The 22,818-nt window shown below is 54.1% G+C and overlaps 1 protein-coding gene across 3 annotated transcripts in view; it reads right to left on the reverse strand.

Annotated features, from left to right (window-relative positions):
• Window positions 1-2,045: 2,045 nt before the first annotated feature.
• The window catches only part of CTNNBIP1 (catenin beta interacting protein 1), a 52,379-nt gene continuing 31,606 nt past the window's right edge, over window positions 2,046-22,818 (reverse strand). For all 3 annotated transcript variants that reach the window (XM_042996184.1, XM_042996183.1, XM_007078354.3), the window contains one exon: window positions 2,046-4,425. In XM_042996184.1, the coding sequence (XP_042852118.1) occupies window positions 4,367-4,425 (59 nt within the window). In that variant the 3' untranslated portion in view covers window positions 2,046-4,366. The remainder of the gene's footprint in view (window positions 4,426-22,818) is intronic.

The raw sequence follows: 22,818 nt of genomic DNA on the forward strand, positions 1-22,818 counted from the left end.
TATCCTTTAAGGAGGCCTTTGTTTAAATTAGGACTAGCAGTTGTCGTCCCCACAAGCCTCCCAAATCTCCTAAACACCCGGTTATTGCCCAAGGAAAGGGAGTTCCTTCAGTAGAGAGAGAGAGAAGCGTTTTTTTCTAAATGCGGCCTCAGGTCAGTCTTTTTCCGGGAAAAGGGTGGGTGCGGAGGGCAACAGGGACGTTGAGAGAGTGATGACTGGCCCCTGCGGGTGTGGCACGTGGGTACCGGTAGAGCTCCCGGCTCCGGGACTGGCTCCTGCCCCCACCACTGAACCAGGTGCCCCAGAGGGATCGGTTTCCCTGCTACAAAGGGCCCTGTTCAAGACGCCGCGCGGCCCCCAGTGTTTTTCCTGGGCCTGCTGTGGCGTCCCAACTCCTCTTTCTTGCTGGCCCAATTCCCACAAGAGACACAACTGAGTTAGACAACTCTGGGAGGGCGCCTCCCTCCAGGGTCGGCTTCCAGGGTCTCTGCTGGGGGCTGGGCAGTGGCACCAGGGCCAGTCAGCGCCTCCCCCTGCTCAACTGCTCAGTGTAGAAGAGCAGATTAACGCCGAGGTTCACTCCCGACAGTGCAAATCAGAACACAAGTGGGGCGCCTGGGTGGCTCAGTCGGTTGAGTGTCCGACTTCGGCTCAGGTCATGATCTCGCACTCCGTGAGTTCGAGCCCCGCGTCGGGCTCTGGGCTGACAGCTCAGAGCCTGGAGCCTGTTTCAGATTCTGTGTCTCCCTCTCTCTGACCCTCCCCTGCTCACGCTCTGTCTCTCTCTGTCTCAGGAATAAATAGTTAAAAAAATTAAAAAAAAAAAAAAAAAAAAAAAAAAGAACACAAGTAATTTACCTAACATGAGCCCTTGGAGATTGTGTCTCTGTAATGTCTGGCTAACACAGCTGTCTTTTTAAAAATTTTTTCCTCGGGGCACCTGGGTGGCTCAGTCGGTTAAGTGTCTGACTTCGGCTCGGGTCATGATCATGCAGTTCGTGAGTTTGAGCCCCACGTTGGGCTCTGTGCTGACAGCTCGGAGCCTGGAGCCTGCTTCGGATTCTGTGTCGCCCTCTCTCTGCCCCTCCCCCCCTCATCCTCTGTCTCTCTCTCTCTCTCTCTCTCTCAAAAATAAATAAACATTCAAATAAATAAAAACCTACAGAGAAAGGCAGGCCAACTCCATGTAAAATACCCTGGAGGGTATCCAAGCAAAGCCTAGACAAGCCCTTTTTAGAGATCTTTCAGAGGTGACGCACATCTGGTCACCGTGTGGCCTGTTAGGCGGCCTTCAACATCTCTCCCAACGCTAAGAGTGAATGATGTCGATTGGGCCGTCCGTCCTCAGAGTCTATAAACCCCACAGCGTTTAGCTCCCAGTGAAACTCTTTGAAAAGGAAATAGAAGCAGGGAGTCCATGTAAGCGGGGGAAAAAAAAAAAAAAAAAAAAAAAGAAGACCTAAAATGGGATGATGAAGGGTGGAAATGAAACATTCTAGAAAATGCTTCCAAAGCAAAAATTCCTAAAGCAGAAATGATTTCAGCTTCTAAACTTGAATATACAGCTGAACACCAATAAATCTCCCATTTCTGGGATGACGGAGGGGCCGGATATTCTGTTTGGACTTTTGTTACAAGTAGCCCAAGACCACTGCCATCACACAGGGGGCTGGGGTGTCTAGGATGGAAGGGCCCCCGCACTCTTGCAGGTGCCCAGTGTCTGCTCAAGAGCACAGAGGGGCAAGGTCACCTCTGAAGGCTGACCTCAGTCCAATCGAAGACGGTATCAGAATCTCCAGGTCAAAAAGGGGGCTCAGCCTTCCAGGGACCTGTCAGCTGGGCAGATCTCGGAATTCTTCCAAGCCCCGAGTCACCCTCCAGGTCACAGACAATCAAACTAGCAAACATGGTGTTTCCGACCCTCCCTGTGGTGCCTCCTTGGGGAGAGAGGGCCCAGCAGCGGAGCCCATGCGACATGGGGCAATCAGCAAACGCACCCAACTCCGAGGGAGGTAACTCAGCTCACACACCAAGCTATTAAAAATCTTTATTGTTAATTTTTTTTTCTCCAACAGATATATTTTCAGTTGAAATATGGAGCCACAGAAACACCTTCACTTTTCGTGTTCAGATGGCAAGACAGACCGGGGCCATTGCTGTTACAAGAGGGAGGCCCCGTGACCTTGACAAGGACAGGCTGGGGCACAGACACACCACCGGCCTGGACACGGACCCTTTATGGGAGCTGCAGGTACACAGAGAGGGGGAAAATGGCAACCTGGTACTGGCATCTGGTGACAGATGTCATAACCTGGGGGGAGGGGGCTCGCAAAAGCTGACCTTTCCCCAGGGGCTCAGCTGGAGGCAGGACACTGAGAGTGAAAGTGTGTGTGTGTGCTCACACATACGCCAACTGCCTCTCCCGGAGGAGGGTGCTCTCGGGCCCCTGTTGGTGTCTCCATAGTCCCCGCTCCCTGGGGATCGACGCTCTTTGAAGGTTAACCTAACCAGGTCAGCTAACCAGGCCCACGTGCGGAGGAGGTCAGGGCCATCTAAGCTGTGACACGCGAGTCCTTCTGGGGCAAGGCTCACAGCACAGCACGGGCCGTCCACATGGCCCCAGGGCAGCTCCTGTGATCCCTACAGCCCCAGCCCTGAGAAGGGGGAGTCCGGCTCTGAGAATCTTCTCCTGGCTCTGGGTACCTGGGGCAAAACGGGGGCCTCAGCCATTTACCGTCTCGGGGGGAGGGTCCAGGCTCCCGGTCCCTGAGGTCCCCATCTTCCTCCACCTCCCCACCCAGACTCCACTCTGGTGAGAGACACAGGGAGAAGGCCAGGCTCCCCCCGAGGGTAGGAGGAGGGCAGGTGGGAAGACCTGGGGCTCTCGCTGCCCCTCAAATCTGGCTGTTCTGCGTCTCTGGGGACCCGGGCCGAGGGCCGGCCTGGTGGAACCTGCTCAGCGAAGGCCCGGCCAGCTGTCTCGGTCGGCACTTCAGAAGCAAACAATGTCTGTTCCAGGCTGACATGGAGAGGGACCCTTCCGTCGGATATGAGGACTCCAAGCCCGGGCCAGGGCCTACTGCCCAGCGGCAGGTACCCTGGGAGCCTGGCTGGCGGAGGTCAGGGCCGGGTGTGGAGACCTAAAGGCCTCCCGGGCCTTGTGAGCCAAGCTGGGGCCTTTGTGAGGGTTCCGGGCTCCCGGGCAGAGCCCTCTACTCCACTGTGGGGTCTCACAGCCAGGAGCAGCTCCTGCCCTTTACAGGAGGAGCCCCAGATGAGGCCTCAGGAAGTAGATATGGAGGGATCGGCTGAAAGGTCAGAGCCACCCGCTGCTCTACTCAACAGGGACAGGCCAGAGAGGCCCAGCCCCATGCAGAGGGGAGCCCCACAGCTCCCCCCGGAAGGGGGCCTGGCCGGGTGCCAACGCATGGAAGTGATGAGCATAAATCCTGGCTAATGGTCACCTCTAAGCTCTGGTCTGCTCCTGCAGGACAGCACAAACCTCCTCAGGGGCCCTCTTTTCCAGCTGTAGACCCTGCATGGGGCCTCGGAGGTCCCCTCGCCAGTGGAGCCCGGTGTGGGCATTAGAGCAAATGCACTCTCCAGGTGGACCCCCGGACTGGAGAGACACTGCCTGTGCGGCCGAGCCGGGGGCGCCCCTGGAAACGGGAGTCGCAGATGAGCCAATGAGAAACCAAACACACATATCAAAATCAAATCAAATGCAAACACAAACAAAACACGTGAAAGCAGCAGCAAGCTCTTTGTGTAATAAATATTGCAAAGCGCACTTGGTTTCTTTTTTTTTTTTTCTTTTCAAGTCAAATATAACAACCAATGTCCCAAACCCTGTTTTCAGCATTGAAAAGAGAGAAGCTGTTGCTATCAGCAGAACACCTGCAGCCAATCAAAGAAAAAAAAAAAAACAAACACCGTTTCCCACTAGCTGGCCAATCAGAATCCTTTTCCAGTTTAAGCAGCCAATCGGGCCTCTTCACATTCCTCAAAAGTGACCTAAATAAAGCACCAGATCTCGGAGAGCTTCCTGGGAAGCCATATACCGAGGAGCAAAAAAAAAAAAAAAAAAAAAAAAAAGTCAAAAATAAAAGGTTTCTGTTGGTCAAGATTTAAAAATAAAAGGGTTTCTTCCTGCAGCCAATCATGAGTCCGTCCCTTTAAGCCAATTGTAACTGCACCACCGGTGCCTCCTTCGGTGCCAGCCCTGCTGAGTGACCCTGGAGTGGGGTAGGGTAGGGTGTAGGGGCAGGGGGAATCGGGAAGGTGATCTGCTGCCACTCGGCTGGCCGAGGTCCACACAGATCTCTTGGCCCTTGCCAGCTTCCAGGGTGTTCCAAGGGGTTCACAGCTACTGCCTCCGGTCCTCCGTCTCCGACCTGGAAAATGCCATCACCACGTCCTCCGCACCTGCACACCAGGAGGAAAGAGCTGTTGGTTGGGCCTCGGGCGTCAGGCTGCAATCGGGGAGGGGCAAGGCGGCTCGGGCACCCGTGACAGCGTTAGTCCAGCACAGTGCCAACTGCTTCCAAAGCAGCCAACCGCCTCCTCTCTGGGCCTTTCCTACGGCCTGGCCAGGGGACACGCCACCATAGGGTGGCAGGGCTGCGGGGGCGAGCCTCAGAGGCTTGCTCAAGGCTATGCCACTGAGAAGCCTGTGTGACACGCACCCAGGGCTGCAGGTCCCAGAGTAGGGCTCTGCTCACATCGCTTCCTCCCAGGTCACCAAAGCCAGAGGCCTTCGGGAACCTTCCTTTTTCTTCTGAAGACTCGTGTCTTGATCCTTTGGAGGTTCATTAGGATTTCTAACAGCCATCCCTCTTTGCCCACACCTAGCACCTGCTCAAAAGAGCAGAGCTGGGCCCATTTCTGGCCTGCAGTCGGCCTGGTTCCTACAGAGATAGATAATAGCCATAATCTTTATTATTGTTATTTTTAAACATGGATTTGAGATTCTGGTCCAGGCACTCATGAAATCACTTCCTTTGTCTTGTTTTCCATAAGACAGGCTCTGACATGCAGCCAGAAAAGGCAAGAGGGAGGAGGGAAAGAGTTCAAAACACTGACCTGCCGTGGCTACCCAGAGCTGCTCAGGCAGAAGGAGGAGGCCGCAGGGCAAGTGAGCTGACCAGCAGGTCCTGACCCCTGCTGGACCTGGCCCTCCCTGGGGCCTACTGCTTTCTCCCCTTTTCCTTCCTTCCTTCCTTCCTTCCTTCCTTCCTTCCTTCCTTCCTTCCTCGTATCTGTTTTTAGTTTTATTAAAGCTTATTTATTTATTTGGGGGGGGGAGGCAGAGAGAGGGGGGAGAGAGAGAGAATCCCAAGCAGGCTCTGTGCAGAGCCTGACGTGGGGTTCGAACACACGAACCTCGAGATCATGACCTGAGCCAAAGTTGGACGCTTAACCGACTGAGCCACCCAGGCGCCCCTTAAGATTAAAAAAAAAAAAAAAAAATCTCTACACTCAACTTGGGGCTCGAACTTACGACCCCAAGATCAGGAGTCAGTACGTTTACCGACTGAACCAGCCAGGCCCCCCTCCCCTTTTACTAAAGGGCAATTCGTGGTCAGGCCCTGAACAATAATCAGCTGCCGTGGCCTTTCTGACAGACTTCTCTTCTGTCCTGCCGGAGGGGATCTCCCCAGGAGGGGACGATGAGAAGAACAGACACAGGAAAGGCCACGGAAGAGGGGGCGGGTGCGGGTGGTTCGTGGCTGAGCTTCCGGCCTGTGAAACGGCGTCCGCCTTGCCCCCCACCCCCCGCATGGTGCTGGCCGTCTTCCTCCACGCCGCCTCCTCCTTCTTGCTGCCCCTGGAAACCGAGGGGTGGGGGAGCCCCCCAGCTGTGGTGCTGCAGGAGGAGGCATAAGGAGGCGACATCACGGACGTGTGCCTTTGGCCACCAGGTCGCCACGGTGCTGTCAGGGGAGCCAACCCTGCCGCTCGCACCCCGACCTGCCTTGACGCGTTTCTGCCGTGACCCGCACAACTTCTATTCCTGAGAAGGGGAACAAGCTCCTGGGAAGAAGCTCAAATCCTCTGACTTCCTGGGATGGGGGGCTCCTTTGCTTGGGAAGCCCTACGAATCCTTCCCCTGTCTTCTCGGGAACATTCTGTTCTCGCCTCAGTCCTAGGACCACGAAATATCACTGCAGGCAGAATTTTCCTAGCAACCACAGAATCCAAGATGACATCATACCCTGCATGGCAGCTGAGCTGGTCACCTAGCAGATGCCGGCTCTTCCCCGGGCGATGGGGAGGGGCAGGTGGGGGCTGAGAGAGGGGAGGAGAGAGCTGCCTGGGCTGCGGCAAGGAGAGGCAGCCACTTGCTTCTTTCCTTGCCTGCCTCGTGGGCTTTCTCACGGGGACCTTAGGCCTCTGGACTGAGCTGCAGGCACAAAAATAGCCCTGGCCACCCCAGGAGGGAACGGTGAGTCTGCGGAGGGAACGACCACGGGCTCCCGACCCCGCAGGCTGCCTGGTGTGCGCACCTGGGCTAGGCTCCGAGTTGGGGAAGGAAGTGACCTCCTCAAGGTCACACAGGGACCCCGGTGACTATTTAGCATGACACCTGAAGGTGGAAGAGGATCTGCCAGAGTCCCGCTGGTGCCACAGTGCCAGCTGGTCGCCCGTCCCTGGCTGGGGTGGGGAAATCAGCAGCTTGCATTTTTAGAGCCTCCCACTCTGCTGCGGGAGCTGGGTGTGGAGAGGGCCCGCAGAGCTGCCGCCCAGCCCGTGCCTTGTTCTGTTCCCAAAGGACCGGCTGTCTTCCGGGCCTCGCCAAGCGGGGCAGGCCCTTCCAGAGCATCGTCTGACCTCTCCTTATCAGTGGCTGGCCTGCACTACGAGGGCCTGGCCAGGAAGCACACGGGCCTCCGGGCAAGGATGCTGCTCCCCTCCCTCCTCTTCTCCGGGAAATCTGGGCCAGCCACCTACCAGGGAGGACGCGCTGCTCGCTTAGCTGGCAGAATGGAGCTCTTAGAGCTTCAGAGCCAGGAAGGGCCTCAGGCTGGTCCCTGCTGTCCTTCCTCCTTTAAGGTCCAGTATGTGGCAGCTCCCTTGGGTGCAACTGTGGCCGGCAATCACAAGGCTCAGAACAGGAAGGCCCATCCTGCCGCCTCCAGGCTGTCCGCTAGGTTTCCTATGCCATTTTACAGATGAGGCTGTGTCCACCCCATTGTTACCTCTGCTGACACTGTCTCGACTCGGGCCCGAGCTTTTGTGCACCCCTTTCTGCTGGAGGCAGGTGAGCACAGGAGGGGAGAAGCTGGAGAGCCTCCTGCTCACGCTCTCGGACACACTGAAAGATAAAGATGGCCAAAACCAGGGGTGTCTGGGTGGCTCAGTCGGTTAAGTGTCCAACTCTTGATTTCGGCTCGGGTCACGATCTCACGGTTCATGGGATCGAGCCCCGCACTGGGCTCTGTGCTGACAGGGTGGAGCCTGCTTGGGACTCATTCTCTCCCTCTCTCTCTCTCTCTCTCTCTCCACCCCCCCCCCCGTCTCGCACTCTCTCTCTCAAAATAAATAAATAAACATAAAAAAAAAAAAAAAAGATGGCCAAAACCAGATGAAAGCATCATGGGAAAAGAGAACCACACCAGTATCTCTTATGAATATAGCTATTCGTTATACCTGTGTTATGCAAAAACACTCAACAAAGTACTAGCAAACCACACAGCAATATATAAAAAGGATTATATACTCTGAACAAGTGAGATTTATCCCAAGATATGCAAGGGTGTTCTAACCCCTGAAAATCAACTCATGTATTACAGCCTACCAATACAAAAACAGGGACGAAAACCATACAATGGTCTGAATAACACAGAGAATACATGTGACAAAATTCAACACCCCTTCATGGGAACACCCTCCCTCAACACATCTGGTACAGAAGGGAGCTTTCTCAATCTGATAAAGGGCATTTATTAAAATCCCACAGCTGTGATCACCCTTAATGGTGAAAAACTGGAAGCTCCCCCCCCCCCCATTTCAAGGATGTCTGCTCCTGTCGCTTTTTTTTTTTTTAATTTATTTCAATGTTCATTTACTTTTGAGAGAGAGAGGGAGAGAGAGAGAGAGAGAGAGATGCAGAGTGTGCGCGGGGCAGGGGCAGAGAGAGGAGACATAGAATCCGAAGCAGGCTCCAGGCTGTTAGCACAGAGCCCGATGTGGGGCTCGAACTCACGAGCCGCGAGATCATGACCAGAGCTGAAGTCGGACGCTTAACCAACTGAGCCACGCAGGCGCCCCAAATTCCTATCACTTCTATTCAGTGTTGTTTTTTTTTTTAATTTTTTTTTCAACGTTTTTTATTTATTTTGGGGACAGAGAGAGACAGAGCATGAACGGGGGAGGGGCAGAGAGAGGGAGACACAGAATCGGAAACAGGCTCCAGGCTCCGAGCCATCAGCCCAGAGCCTGATGCGGGGCTCGAACTCACGGACCGCGAGATCGTGACCTGGCTGAAGTCGGACGCTTAACCGACTGCGCCACCCAGGCGCCCCTAATCAGTGTTGAGTTGAAGGTTCTATCCAGGGCAACTAGGCAAGGAAACAAAAGATATCCAAATTGGAAAGGAAGAAGTAAAACCATATTTGTAGATGACATGGTTCTTGTATATAGAAAATCCTAAGGAATCCACTGAAAACTATTAAGATTAATAAATAATTTGAAGTTGCAGGATACAAAATCAATATATAAACATTGTTTGTATTTCTTCTTTTTTATTTTAATGTGTATTAATTTTTTGAGAGAGAGAGAGACAGAGAGCGAGTGGGGGAGGGGCAGAGAGCGAGGGGGACACAGAATTCCAAGCAGGCTCCAGGCTCTGAGCTGTCAGCACAGACCCTGACGCAGGACTTGAACTCACAAACTACGAGATCATGACCTGAGTCAAGTCGGACGCTTAACCGACCGAGCCACCCAGGCGCCCCTCATTGTTTGTATTTCTATACACTAGCAATGAAGAATCTGAAGATTAAATTAAGAAAATTTCATTTATGGGGTACCTGGGTCACTCAGTTGGTTAAGCATCCGACTTCGGCTCAGGTCATGATCTCATGGTTGGTAAGTTCGAGCCCCACGTCGGGCTCTGTGTGGACAGCTCAGAGCCTGGAGCCTGTTTCAAATTCTGTGTCTCCTCTCTACCCTCCCTTGCTCATGTTCTGTCTCTTTCTCTCTCTCCAAAATAAACATTAAAAATGTTTTTAAAAAAGAAAACTTTACAATAGCATCAAAAATAATAAAATACTTAGGAATAAGTTGGACAAATGGACTGTAGAATTTGTGCTGAGAAAAGTACAAAACACCACTGTTGACAACATCCTGGAAAGGCAGTCAACACAACTCCTATCAAAATCCCAGCTGGCCTTTTTTGCAGAAATTGACAAGCTGCTCCTAAAATTCACATGGAAAATGCAGAGGATCCAGAACGGCCAAAGTTGTCTTGAGAAAGAAGAACAAAGTTGGACTCACGCTTTGGGATTGTATCATGTACTCCAAGGCCACAATAGACAAGACAGGGTGGTACTAGTGTAAGGGTAGACAGGCTGATCAACAGAACCGACCTGAGAGTTCAAAAATAAATCCCCCCACTTAGGGTCAGTTAGGTTTCGACAAGGGTGTCAAGACATCTCAGTTGGAGAGAAGGGAACTGGATGTTCATATGCCAGGGATGAACTTGGACCCTTACCCTGCACCACGTACAGAAATTAACCCAAAATGGACCAACGACCTAAATATAACTGCCAAAATTATAAAATTATAAGACTATAAAACTCTTAGAAGAAAACACCGGAGTAAATCTTCATGGCCTTGGGTTAGGAACTGATTTCTTAGATAGGACAACCAAAGCACACCCAAAGAAAAGAAAAGATAGATAAATTGGGCTTTATTGAACTTAAAAATGTTTATGTTTCGGGGCGCCTGGGTGGCTCAGTCGGTTAAGCGGCTGACTTCAGCTCAGGTCATGATCTCGCGGTCCGTGAGTTCGAGCCCCGTGTCGGGCTCTGTGCTGACCGCTCAGAGCCTGGAGCCTGTTTCGGATTCTGTGTCTCCCTCTCTCTGACCCTCCCCCGTTCATGCTCTGTCTCTCTCTGTCTCAAAAATAAATAAACGTTAAAAAAAATTTTAAAAAAAATGTTTGTTTCAAAGGATGCTACCAAAAAAGTGAACTGCTGGGGCGCCTGGCTGGCTCAGTTGAGAGAGTATGTGACCCTTGATTTTCAAGTCGTGAGTTCAAGCCCCGTGTTTGGTGTAGAGATTACTTAAAAAAAAAAAGAAAAGAAAAGAAAAGAAAAACTTAAAAAAAGAGAGAGAGAGAAGCTTTAAAGAACATTACAATGAGAAGACTTACATTAAAAAAAAAGTGGAGGGGGGCGCCTGGGTGGCTCAGTCGGTTAAGCGTCTGACTTCGGCTCAGGTCATGATCTCACGGTTCATGGGTTTGAGCCCCACGACGGGCTCTGCGCTGACAGCTCAGAGCCTGGAGCCTGCTTCAGATTCTGTGTCTCCCTCTCTCTCTGCCCCTCCCTGGCTCACACTCTGTCTCTTTTTCTCTCTCAAAAATAAACATTAAAAAAAAAATTAAAAAAAAAAAAGTGGAGGGGCATCTGGGTGGCTCAGTCAGTTAAGTGTCCAGCTCTTGGTTTCAATTCAGGTCATGATCTCATGGGTGGGATCGAGCCCCACGTTGGGCTCTGCGCTGACAGCAGGGAGCCTGCTTGGATTTCTCTCTCTCTCTGCCCCTCCCTCCACCCCCGCCCATACTCATGCATGTGTGCACTCCGTCTCGCTCTCTCAAAATACATAAATAAACATTAAAAAAAAAAAAAAACAAATGGGAGAGCATATTTGTGAGTCATATATCTGGTAAGGGACCGGTACCTGGAATATATAAATAAGCACAATTCGATAATAATTAAAAGTCCACTCAATTTTTAAAATGGGCAAAAATCTCGAATAGAGATTTAGAGATTTTTCCCAAAGAAGATAGAAGAATGGTCAATAACCACGTCAAAAGATGCTCAATTCAGCATCATTAGTCACTATGGAAACGCAAATCAAAGATACAATGAGACACCACTTCACAGCCACTAGGAGGGCCAGAATCAAAAAGTGACCATAGGAGTTAGCAAGGAGGTGGAGACATTGGAACCCTCACAGCTGGCGGAACGTCAAACGGGCTCTCCGGCCCACTCCACCCTCAGCCGCCCCCCTTAGCAAGGGCCCAGCCATCCTATGGTGGCTCAAAAATCCTGCAAGGGATCCCCCCGATCCCCCCACTCCCATCCCATGCAAGCGCGCACACACACACACACACACACACACACACACACACACTCCATGACACCAGCAAATCTGATTGGCTCTACTTTTATTATTCTTCAGTTTGTTTTTTTTTTAATTTAATTTTATTTCTTTAACATTTATTCATTTTTGAGAGACAGAGAGACAGAGAATGAACGGGGAAGGGGCAGACAGAGGGAGACACAGAATCCAAAGCGGGCTCCAGGCTCCGAGCTGTCGGCTCAGAGCCCGACGCGGGGCTCGAACTCACAAACTGCGAGATCATGACCTGAGCCGAAGTCGGACACCCAACTGACTGAGCCCCCCAGGTGCCCCATTTTTTGTTTTTTTTTTTTTAAAGGAACCTCTACACCCGACGTGGGGCTCAAACTCACAACCCCAAGATGAAGAGTCACAGGCTGGGGGCACCTGGGTGGCTTAGTTGGTTGAGCATCATCTGACTTCAGCTCAGGTCACGATCTCATGGTTTGTGAGTTCAAGCCCCGCACCAGGCTCTGTACTGGCAGTGAGGAGCCTGCTTGGGATTCTCTCTCTCTCTCCCCTTCTCTCTGCCCCTCCTCCTGCTCACTCTCTCTCTCTCTCTCTCTCTTAAAAATGAATAAACATTTATTTAAAAACAGAAAAAAGAGTCACACGCTCTTCCAACTAAGCCAGTGAGGTGCCTCATGTCGGCTCTACTTTTAAACTATATCGTGGCTACGTCACTATTTCCCCAACCACCACCCAGTCCAGGCTACCACTGCCCATCAAGCCTCCTGGGCCCGTTTTCCTGGATCTCGGCACTCTGGCCCCCAAATTGCCCACTGTCACACAGCAGCGAGGAGGAAGTTCTTAAAAACATAAGTCAGACCCTGCCACTCCTTTGCTCAAAACTCTCCAAAGGCTTCTTATTGCAAGATTTCTCATCATACTCAAAAGTAAACTCCAAATTCCACACGGCCCGCAAGAGCCAACACGTCTGGCCTCTGGCTGTCTCTTCACCTCCTTTGATACACACCCATCTCCTCACTCCACTCTAGCCCTGTGGGCCTTCTGGACTGTCCTTCAGGAACGAGTAACTTGTACCTCAGGACCTTTGCACTTGCTGTTTCCTTTGCCTCAGTGCTCTTCCCCAAGTTCATGTCACACACCACTCTTGCACTTCATGCCAGTGTCTGGGCAAAATCGTCTCCCCAGACCCTCCCTGACCACAGCTTCTAAAACAGTGCCCTGTGAGGGGTGCCTGGGTGGCTCAGTCAGCTGAGCGTCCGACTTCGGCTCGGGTCGTGATCTCACGGCTCGTGAGTTCGAGCCCCACGTCGGGCTCTGTGCTGACAGCCCAGAGCCTGGAGCCTGCTTCCAATTCTGTGTCTCCCTCTCTCTCTGCCCCTAACCCACTCGCATTCTGTCTCTGTCTCTGTCTCTCTCAAAAATAAATAAACATTAAAAAATAAAAAAATAGTGCCCTGTGTCAGTCCCTCAGGGTGGTGCAGCTTGCTTCAGGACCCTCAGCACCAACCACAGCGTTATATATTGATGGGATCTTTGATTCCCCAGTGGGAGGCACATTCCACGTAATCAGGGACTTTATCTTGTTCACTCACAGATGCACAGCACCTGGGAGAGCTCGTGGGACAGGACGAATCCTTATTGTACAGATGAGGAGAGAACCCCTATATAGCAACTCAGGGAATCAGAAGCACAGGGAGGACCCAGACCTAGACCCTGAAGTCCATGCTTCCTCACCAGGACACACTGCCATTGCCTCTCCGGGGAAGGGAATAACTGACTCGCCCCAGTCACCCAGAGCACTGTGACTGTCCAGGCTTCCCGGCAGAGACTGGGCCCGTCCATCAGAATGGAACCAAGACCCGGGATTTAAAAAACACCACCGAAAGAACTCTGGCACAGTGGGACAGGATTCAACATGGAACCAAAAACGCCAACTCAGGAGGAGGCCCGAGCCCAGACCCGTGCCTCCCGCCCCCCCAATGCCCCACCCTGGCCTACGGCTTGGCCCTGATGTCTCCCCGGTCCCATGGCTCACCTGCTAAGGAAAGCAGGGCCAAGGCGCTGGTGAGGACACAGCTCCCTGAACCAGGGCAGGGCACTCAACCCACGTCCAATGCCAGCTTTGCCCCTTTAACAGAGTCTAGTCAAGTGACTGGGCAGAGAAAAATGACAACTATGCAGGAGCTTAGAAAAGGGAAGCTGGCCCCTCGCTGGGGGCGGGAGACAGACAATGGGCTCACTAGTCTGTTTGCAAACTCAGGATGAATTTGCACCAGCAGAGTCAAAAGCCCAGAACAGGCTCCACACCAGCACCAGCACCGGCCTCAGCCATGTGCCGGCTCACTGAAGGCATCTGCACCTTGCCATCAAGACAGGGGACAGGGGACAGGGGACAGGGGGCAGGGGGCAGGGGGCAGGGTGTATGGAGAAAGCCCCAGGGGCACACAGACAACCCCCAGTGGCTGGAGAATCATTCTTGCTAACTGAGGCTCTCACATCGAGTCTCTCGAAAGGTCTTTTCAGCAATACCTAAGCGCCTCCGCCTGCTTCCTGAATTGCTGGCACACGCTCCCATCAGCCGTGTGTTTCCAGCCTGGTGGGTGATAACGGGTGACAAAGAACAGGAAACAGGCGGCCACGGCCCTGAGGTGCAGAGTGGATGTGGACTGTTCCACAAACACGCCTGGGGTTCTCCTGCTCGTGCCCCTCACTCTTTTCCAGGGAAGGGGGAGCTCAGTCTTGGAAAGGCACGGACCCTGGGGCTCAAGCTTTGGGACGGACGAGGACTGCTCTGGAAACCACCTGCCCTCTCCAGGAGGGACCTTGCCCAGAGAGACAGGCACTGGGGAAGGAAGGGACGGGCCTCGGCCGCTGCGACGCGCTGACCGTGTAGTCCCTGCCTGGATTCTGCCAGAGCACCCGGCTGCAGGGGGCCAGAGCTCTCCTAGCCCTGGATCCTGCAAAGTCCACCTCAGAACCAGTACTCAAAGGTGGACGGGGAGGAAAAACCGCTCTTAGGGCAGACCCGGCCTAGAAACCGGCACATGGCATGAAAAGCCTCGCCCAGCTCCCAAAGGCGGCCGGCCCTGGGCCCTACAGTGCAGGCACAGCCCTGCACAGACATCACCGGATAAAACGGGGGACTCCCAGAAGCAGCATCAGTCCCTGGCAGGGGCATCCGCATCGCGCAACTCAGAGCCATGAGCTCTCGCAAGCCCAGCCTCCCCCTGTCATGGGGCGGGGCTCCCCTGCACCCCTCTCTGGGCAGAGCTTCCTAGGACTACTCAGGTTCAGATGTTCTGGGGTCAGGGAGCTCCTGACCTCTTGAGGGGCCCAAACACCTTCCTAATAAGAGTGAACAACCAGGGACTGAAAAACTCAGAAACGCAACCCTGAAATCCCGGAGGCTCCCAACTGCCGTGGCTCCCGGAAGCGAGAGACAGCGCAGGAAACTCACTTGGGCTGAGGGCTTCACGACAGTCCGGGGAGTCCGACCTGCCAAGCCCCGGCCACACGGCTGACGGGCTAGAGAGGAAACACGAGCGCACGCTCCGGAGTCGGAGTGTCGGGGCAACTCCCACCTCCCCTGTCTGCCTCTGGGGTTGGGGCCCGAGGTACTTCCTCCTTAGCCCGTGAGCCTGCCATCAGCACTAACTACCTGCTAACTAGCTAGCTAACTAACTAGATAACTAGCTGCTACCGAGCTACCCGAAACTGCAGCGGCTCAGCTACCAGCTGCGAGCCAGGCAGCAAAGCTCCTGGGGAAACAGGTCCCAGAGCCTCCTCCAAGAGGGAGCGTTTCCACACGACGAGGCTCCCACACCACCTCCTCTCCTCCCAGACAAACCCGCTGGGTGGCAGGCGCTGTTTTTAGCAGCGGCAGCCTAGGAACCCCGGGGGTTCTATACATCTCAGCTCTGATGCCTCAAGTTCCCAGGGGATGGCTTTTACCGAGAGACAGCATGATACTGGTTGCCATGGGGACAGCGGCCACAGATCCACTAAGGTCTCAGCAGCCAAAGCAGGCTCCGGGCTTGGTGGCACCTACTGGGCTCCCGGCTGACAACCACGGCACCAGGCATTCAGGCTGCCAGAAGGTGAGCACACGGCACCAGACGTGGGACTGGCTCCTAGCAGAGGCGCTGGGCCTCCCGCCCAGCCAGGGAGGGCCTCTCGGGGCTTGGGCTCCCTCAGTGGACCCCAGCACCCCGGGACCTGGGCCTGGGTCTGACCCTGCCCACCTGGGCAACGTATCTGCACATCTACCTTGGTTTTCTCATCTGCGAATTGTGATAAACTGCACCCATCCCACCCATCTGACCGGCCAGGATAATGTCTGCGGCAGATAGCATCATAAACAGCATCTCGTGGGGTCACTACTTGGAGTTCTAGCTCCCTCAAACCCACCTCTGCCCCTCCTGCCCTTCCACACCCCCCGCTGAGCCCAACACACACACACACACACACACACACACACACACACACACACACACACGCCCTACCTCTGGGGCTGTTTTCCAGGTGAGGTACTTGTTGGTCAAATTCTTTGGTCTCCCAGAATGTAAGCTCTCCCGGACCGGAGAGCTTGGCTATGCGCAGGAGGGACAAAATCTGGGAGGAGCGGGTGCGAGGGGTCAGGACCGACCAGGTCTTTGTCTAAAGCCCTGGTATATTCTCAAATCCTAGTGGGCATCACAATCACCTTGGGGGCTTATTTCAAATGTAGACTCCCAGGCTCCCCTGGCAGGCATTCTGATTCAGGAGGGCTTGGGTGGGGCCCAGGAGCCTGCATTTTTAATAAGCACCCTCGGCGCTCCAGGTGTGGTGGTCCCGGCCGCCACTCCAAGAACAGACTGTCCCTGGAGCCCCACCCAACCCCAAGCTGACATCCCCGCTCCGCCAGCATCTGAAAGAGACCTCTGTGCCCCCACTTCCGTTTCCTCACGGAGCCCAGGCCTGCGGCAATCTAGCTTCCAGCCAGGGCTCCACAGAAACTGTTCAGGGGAAAGTCGCACTGACTTCTCAATTATAAGCCCCAGGGACCCTGACAGTGACCCTGCTGACAGCCCCCTCCTTTCAGAGCTGGCCGGTATCCCCCTCCCGCTGTCCTCAGTGCTGTGCTCACCGGGCTCCCTCCTCCCCTCACTCTGCCTGCCCTCCCTGCGTAACCTCCCCTGATCCCACGCCTCACCCTGGTCCACTCTCAGTCCTGTACCTGATCTCACCTTGCACCTGAGCTCGGACCTGGCTCCCACCCTTCCAGGACCCGCACCCCCCAGGCACCTCCTACTCAGAGCTCTCCCAGCATCTGTGTGTCCCGAACTTGGCCCTGGGGCTCAAACCCCATCCCCACCTGTTCAGCCTGCCTGCAGGTTCTCGGTCCTCAATGTTCCGCCTCTGAAAAACATCTGCATCTCACAGGTGGGTGTCACTGTGACCTTCCAGCCATCTCCCTGCCTTACCCTTTGTCCTGTGACGTCTCCCCAGTGCTCACCGTAAGTGGCTCACCAGTCTCTTAGGGGGACACGAAGTCACCCAATACTCACGCTGGGCAGGCTCCAGAGGCTTCCTCCAATTTCCACGCCCTACACACACTCCCACACATCCATCAAGGCCCAGGCAAATAGCACCTTTTCTCTGTGGCTTTCTGGGTGGGTTTGCCTTCCCTCGGGATTAGTCATACTTATTTATTTTTGAGAGAGACAGAGAGAGAGAGACAGCGTACGCGTGCCCAAGTGGGGAAGGGGCAGGGAGAGAGAGGGAGACAGAGGGAGACAGAGGATCCAAAATGGGCTCTGCATGAACCGTGAGATCATGACCTGAGCTCGAGTCGGACGCTCAACCAACTGAGCCACCCAGGAGCCCCCCTGTCCTGGTTCTAAACAAGAGAACCCATTAGGCTGGTTAAAGAAGGGTCAAAGCAGCCCTTCACAGGCCGGGACTAGAACGCTGAATGGAGCAGCTGGTCCTGCACTTCAGCACATTCCTTACCCTTTCTTGGGATGCTTTTTTCTTTTTTCTGCGACACGGATTATCACATGCAAAATCCTTCTGATTGATTTTTCAGTTTGATTCTGTGTATATGGGATCTTCTTTGTTCAATGTCATTATTACCAGGTTACAGACAATTCTCATGTAAGTGTCGATTAAAGTTAAAAAAAAAAAAAAAAAAGAATTAGCTTCCCATCCCATAGGCTGGAATTCTCCCGGGGCCTGACTATAATTTCAGTCCACACCTTGTTATCACAGAGAGCCTCTGGGAGAAGCCTTGGAGCCCCACGTGGGAAAGGAAAGAACACAGAACCCCCCGCAGACAGTCCCCCACTCTTGCAGGAGTCGCCTCCCAGAGGCTCGGTCTACACAAGGATCCAGCAAACCCCAGCTCTGTGTCAGAAGCTGGACCAGGGGCTGAACGTGTGACCGGGAACATAGCGCAGATCCCGGTCCCAAAGGGCTCCTGCCAATGTGACAGCAGCTACACAGCAGGAAAGGTCACAGGGAGCTCCGGAGGGAGAAGAGGGGCTCAGACGGACCCTGGGAGGAGTCAGAGAGGGCTGTATGGAGGAAGCAAAGAGCAGAAGCCGGAGGCGGTGGGAGAGGACTCCGGGAAGAAGGCTGGCTGTAGAATGGGGCCGATCGTGCCGGCAGCTTGCCGGGGCGTGGAGAGTGCCAAGTAGGGGGGATGAGCGGAGGAGGGCACTCGCTTGGTCCACCGTGAGGCCCTTGTGAGGGGTGGGCCCTCCCCTGGGGCCACTGGCTCCCTGCTGGTCTGCCTGTGACCACAACTATTTTAACAAGGTTCCCAGTGCAACCCTGAGACCAAATGACCTATTTTAGGCTCTCTGGCAGTGTGCCCTGAGCAGCAGCCTTGGCTTCCAAGGGGGAAAGTCAGAAGAGCCCTGGGACAGCCCAGCTGGCTGCAGGCTAGGAACCTTCCCTGGAAAGTCTCTCGGAGAAACAGTGCCATCAGACGGAGGCTGGAACGGGCCTGAGCAGTGACTGTGCCAGCCCTGTAGCTCCCAGGGTCAACAAGAGGGGCAGTGGCAGACCAGGGGATGTCCTGGCAGGCCCCTGGGAGGAGAAGGGACAAAAGCTTCCTTAACAAAGTGGGCCATTTCCAGACCAGTGCCCCGGGACTCCCGGATGACAGCCTGTCCAAGGCACCACGTGAGGATGAGAGTTCTTACAGTCAGCTTATCACAAGCAGGCTTTGCAAAGTGCCGGTGGGAGCCTGGGATTGGCGCTCGCTGGGTGCCCCATCCCCTAGGCAGCACCGAGGCAGGAAGAGACCAGGCGCTCTCAGAGAACCAGCACATTCATAGGCACCTTCGGGTGAAGGGCCCAGAATAAAGAGGCAGCAGAAAAGTCCAATGCTCCCCCCACACCCCGCACCTTCCTGAAATATGTTGATTGCCTAAATCACACCCATTCCTCAGATAAGATGCAGTCCTGCTGAAGAATGCACATGGCCTTAAAGCCACTCCTAGAATTTATCTTAAAGTCACTGATGAAGATGAAGATTTACAGGCGAGGATGGAGGATGGACGTTTGACACCTGCCACGCCCACACTGGTGGCTCCCTAAGGCCTTGAGCAGCTTACTAAACCTCTCCAGGCCGGTTTCTCCTCTCGAAAGCTCGAAAGCGAAAGCACCGAGACAGCACCCGCCTTGCAGGACTGTGGCGGGGATTCACCGGGATAACCCCTTGTGTGCTTCTTGACGCAGAAGCTGGCATACAGGAAGGGCTCAATAAATGTTTGCTGCTATTGTAATTAATAGCAAAAATGAGAAACAGATGTCCCACGGGGAAGGTCTGGGCAGTGAATTCTGGGCCGCCACGTGGCTGCTTATTATGCAATCGCTAAAATCTTTTCTTGCAAATTGTTGGAAAATACTTTAAAATTACCATAAGTCGGGGTGCCTTGGTGGCCCAGGTCAAGATCTCACGGTCTGTGGATTTAAGCCCCACGTCAGGCTCTGCGCTGACATCCCAGAGCCTGCTTGGGATTCTCTCTCTCTCTCTCCCTCTCTCTGTGCCCCTCCCCCACTTGCACAAACGCGCGAATGTGCTCTCACTCTTTCAAAATAAATAAACTTTAAAAAATTACCATAATTAAAACATGGATGTTAAAATGGATATTAAGATGTTTATATATACCATTTGGTCCCCAATTTGTGATTGTGAATACAAGTACATTTTAATTTTTTTTAATGTTTATTTATTTGAGAGAGAGAGAGAGAGAGACGGAGCGGGGGCAGGGCGGAGAGAGAGAATCCCAAGCAGGCTCCCTGTAGTCAGCGCAGAGCCCGATGCAGGGCTTGAACTTATGAACCATGAGATCATGACCTGAGCCGAAATCAAGAGTCGAATGCTTAACTGACGGAGCCACCCAGGCAACCCGACATAGTTTTAAAAGGTTGACGGGGAACTGAGCAGAAGGTAACAGTGATCGTAGCTGTGCAGTAGGATTCAATCGTTCAGGTTTCTCTGCTGTTCCTGCCTTTCCCCAGTTTTCCTCAATGACTATGCATTATTCCATAACCAGGAAAAGGGATCGGTACGTGTTATGGAGACAGTAGCACCGGTGATAAGAAGGGAATGAGCTCAGCATTCTGTCTGGCCCGCTCTTCGAAAGCTACAGCTCTCGACCCCCACACCTACAGCTGGGCTTCCTCAGCAAGGTGACCTTTCCCGAGGGGTATTGATCTCTGGCTCAGAGTCAGTCCTGCCTGGCTGTAGGGTCTGCTCGGTCACCCTCGGGGAGCAGGAGACAGCACTCAGATTGGCTCCACGTTCTTGCCTTTCTGGGGGATGGTGGGCTCTCCGACCCAAAGAGAGCCTGGCCCATTCATTTGTCCAAGCGTGCACTGGGCCTCGGTTGGGGGGGGGGGGACGCAGCCCCAGAAATACAAGGTGGGAAGCCATAGTCCCAAGCTCAAGGGTCTCGGGGTTGCTCAAGAGACGACCAGGAGACCGTGGGAGTAGCTCAGCCAGGGTGCATGTGCAGGATGGGAATGACAAGAGGGCCTGGCCCGGCCGGCAACAGGCAGAGGAAGGCTGGGGGTCAGCGCTGGGCTCCTGGAAGCCGGAGGCAAATGCAGAGGCGCCAAGGCCAGCCTGAGACAGAAGCTGAAAGCCACTGGCTCTGGCTGTTTCCGGTGCGTGAGGTCAAGTGTCAGGGAGTCCCGCTCATCATGCTAGCGGGGCTGGACGTCATCCACAAGGCAGCATTTTAAGTCGGGACAAGACCTGCTGAGCCAGGGGTGGGAAGTGCACTGGAGGGACAAGGTGAGGAGTCAAGATGCCAGGAACTGTTTGCAGCGATCAAGACAAAAATGAATATGTGCTCTGAACAAAACGAGGGTTCAAACCAAGACGGAGAAGACAGAGCAGATTTGAGGAGCCTTAAGGCAAGAGAATCACAAGGATCTGATAATTTGCTAGATACTTGGGTCTTCGAAGAGGAGTCCCCAGGGCCATGGAGTTTTGGTGATACATCCATCACGACCGAGAATACAGGTAGAAGAATAGATTCGGTGGGTCGAGTGTGAATCTGGATCTGAGCGTGGGTTGTCTGTGGCCAGACGGTCAGTAGGGAGTTGCACGTAAAGTTCTGGGGGTGGGGGTCAGGAGAGGGTCTGGGCTGAGGGTGTGTGTTTGGAGGGCGTTGACCAGAGCATGTGAGACCCCCAGGGGGACGTGTGACAGAGAGGAGGGCAGAATATCAAGGGCACCAGGGCGGTGTGAGAAAAGGAGCGCTCAGGGGCGGTGAGCAGAGGGGGCAGAAGGTAGGGCCTGGGGGGACGGAGAGACAGAAAGACAGACAGGTGTATCACAGAGGATGGGGGAAGGGAAGGAGGGCTTCCAGGAGGAGGCTGTCGTGGGTGGTCTCAGACCAGCAGAGGCCAGCCAGGCCCACACAGCACGGTCTCTGGCACCAGTGAGGGCCCGGCAGATCCTGCACACATGTTCACCAGGGGAAGACCAGGGAGGCGGGAGGCCCGGGCGTGGGGCTAGGCATGCCCAGCCCACTCTTGTGTCTGGGGCCAGGGAGGGCAAGCAGTGCCCCCAGTACCAGACCCCTCCAACCCCAGAGGGGAAGCGTGTGCGAGTCTAAAGATAGTAGCCCAATGCAGAGCTCTGTCCCTTTGGTCCGAGGCCCCCAGAGGGGAGCTGAAGGAGACTTTGCTCTCCGTGGAGGAGAGCGCTGGGCATTTGCTGAGACACAGCGCCACCTCGTGGCAGGAGGGGCTCACACCAGATTTCTGTCCGACTGTCTCCCCCACCACCCTGACTGCTCCCAGGCCTTTGAGGGGTCTTTTATGCTGGGATCCCAGGCACTGGAAGCAGTGATCCAGGGCTTTCACCACTTGGACAGCACCTGGGCCCCTGGCAGCGGCATCCCTGCGGCACCAGCTGAGGCTGGCCCTGCCAACAGATGAGGTGGGCAGGCTAGAATTTTAGCCAAGACCCGTTTGGCCCCACGGTGTGGGCAGACGTGCAGGGTCCTGCTCTCAGGGTTGTGCCCCCACAGCGGGAGAGACTGTGCCGAGAACTGTTTTGTTGTGCATTTGTGTGCGGGGTCCTTAGGGGCACAAAATACATGATGCTCTTCCGGCACTGCCGCCCACCCTCCCCCTACACAGGCCACGGGAATCCTCAGGACTTTCTGCAGCGCGTGTTTTCCTGTTTGGTTCAGCTCGGAGGTAACCGCGGGGCCCCGGGGCAGTATGCAGGGAACCCCAACAGCAGAGAGCCACCCCAGCCACCAGCATCCCCAGAGACCCTCCTCTGGGTCCCGTTGCAGCTTCAGCAGCCTGTTCCCTGGGAGATGTATCTGAGGCCTGCCTGGCTGTCCCGTGGACACCCCTCACCGAGGCGGGCCCAGATTCTGGGGTCACCCTCACAGGCCACAGTTCGCTCCTGATGGCCCAGATGCTTTAGGGCACGTGAGGTCACCATGGGCTTCACTCCACAGAGTTCATTTTTATTCTCAACTGCTGGCTTAGCTAGGCAAGATGGAGGGTTCTCTTAATGCTTTTTAGAAACTTCCCCATTTTGGGGCGCCCGGGTGGCTCAGTCGGTGAAGCGTCCGACTTCGGCTCAGGTCATGATCTCACAGTTCATGAGTTCGAGCCCCATGTTGGGCTCTGTGCTGACAGCTTACAGCCTGGAGCCTGCTTCGAATTCTCTGTCTCCCCCTCTCTCTGCTCCTCCCCCGCTCATGCTCTGTCTCTCTCTCCTTCAAAAATAAAAATAAAAACATTTTTAAAAAATAAAAAAAAAAAAACAAAAAAAACTTCCCCGTTCTACAGAAGAAACGTATGTGCAATGTTAAAAAATTAGTCTTACGAAAATGTGTGACTTGGAAAGTTAAAGTCCTTTATATAGACAGTTCTACCCACATCAAAATTCTCTATTAACAGCCTGGTATATGTTCTTTCAGCTTTTTTTCCTACACACGTACACGTGTGAGTGTGTGTGTGTCGGGGGGTTGT

Source organism: Panthera tigris, chromosome C1, assembly GCF_018350195.1.
Source record: "Panthera tigris isolate Pti1 chromosome C1, P.tigris_Pti1_mat1.1, whole genome shotgun sequence".
Classification (NCBI taxonomy): Eukaryota; Metazoa; Chordata; class Mammalia; order Carnivora; family Felidae; genus Panthera; species Panthera tigris.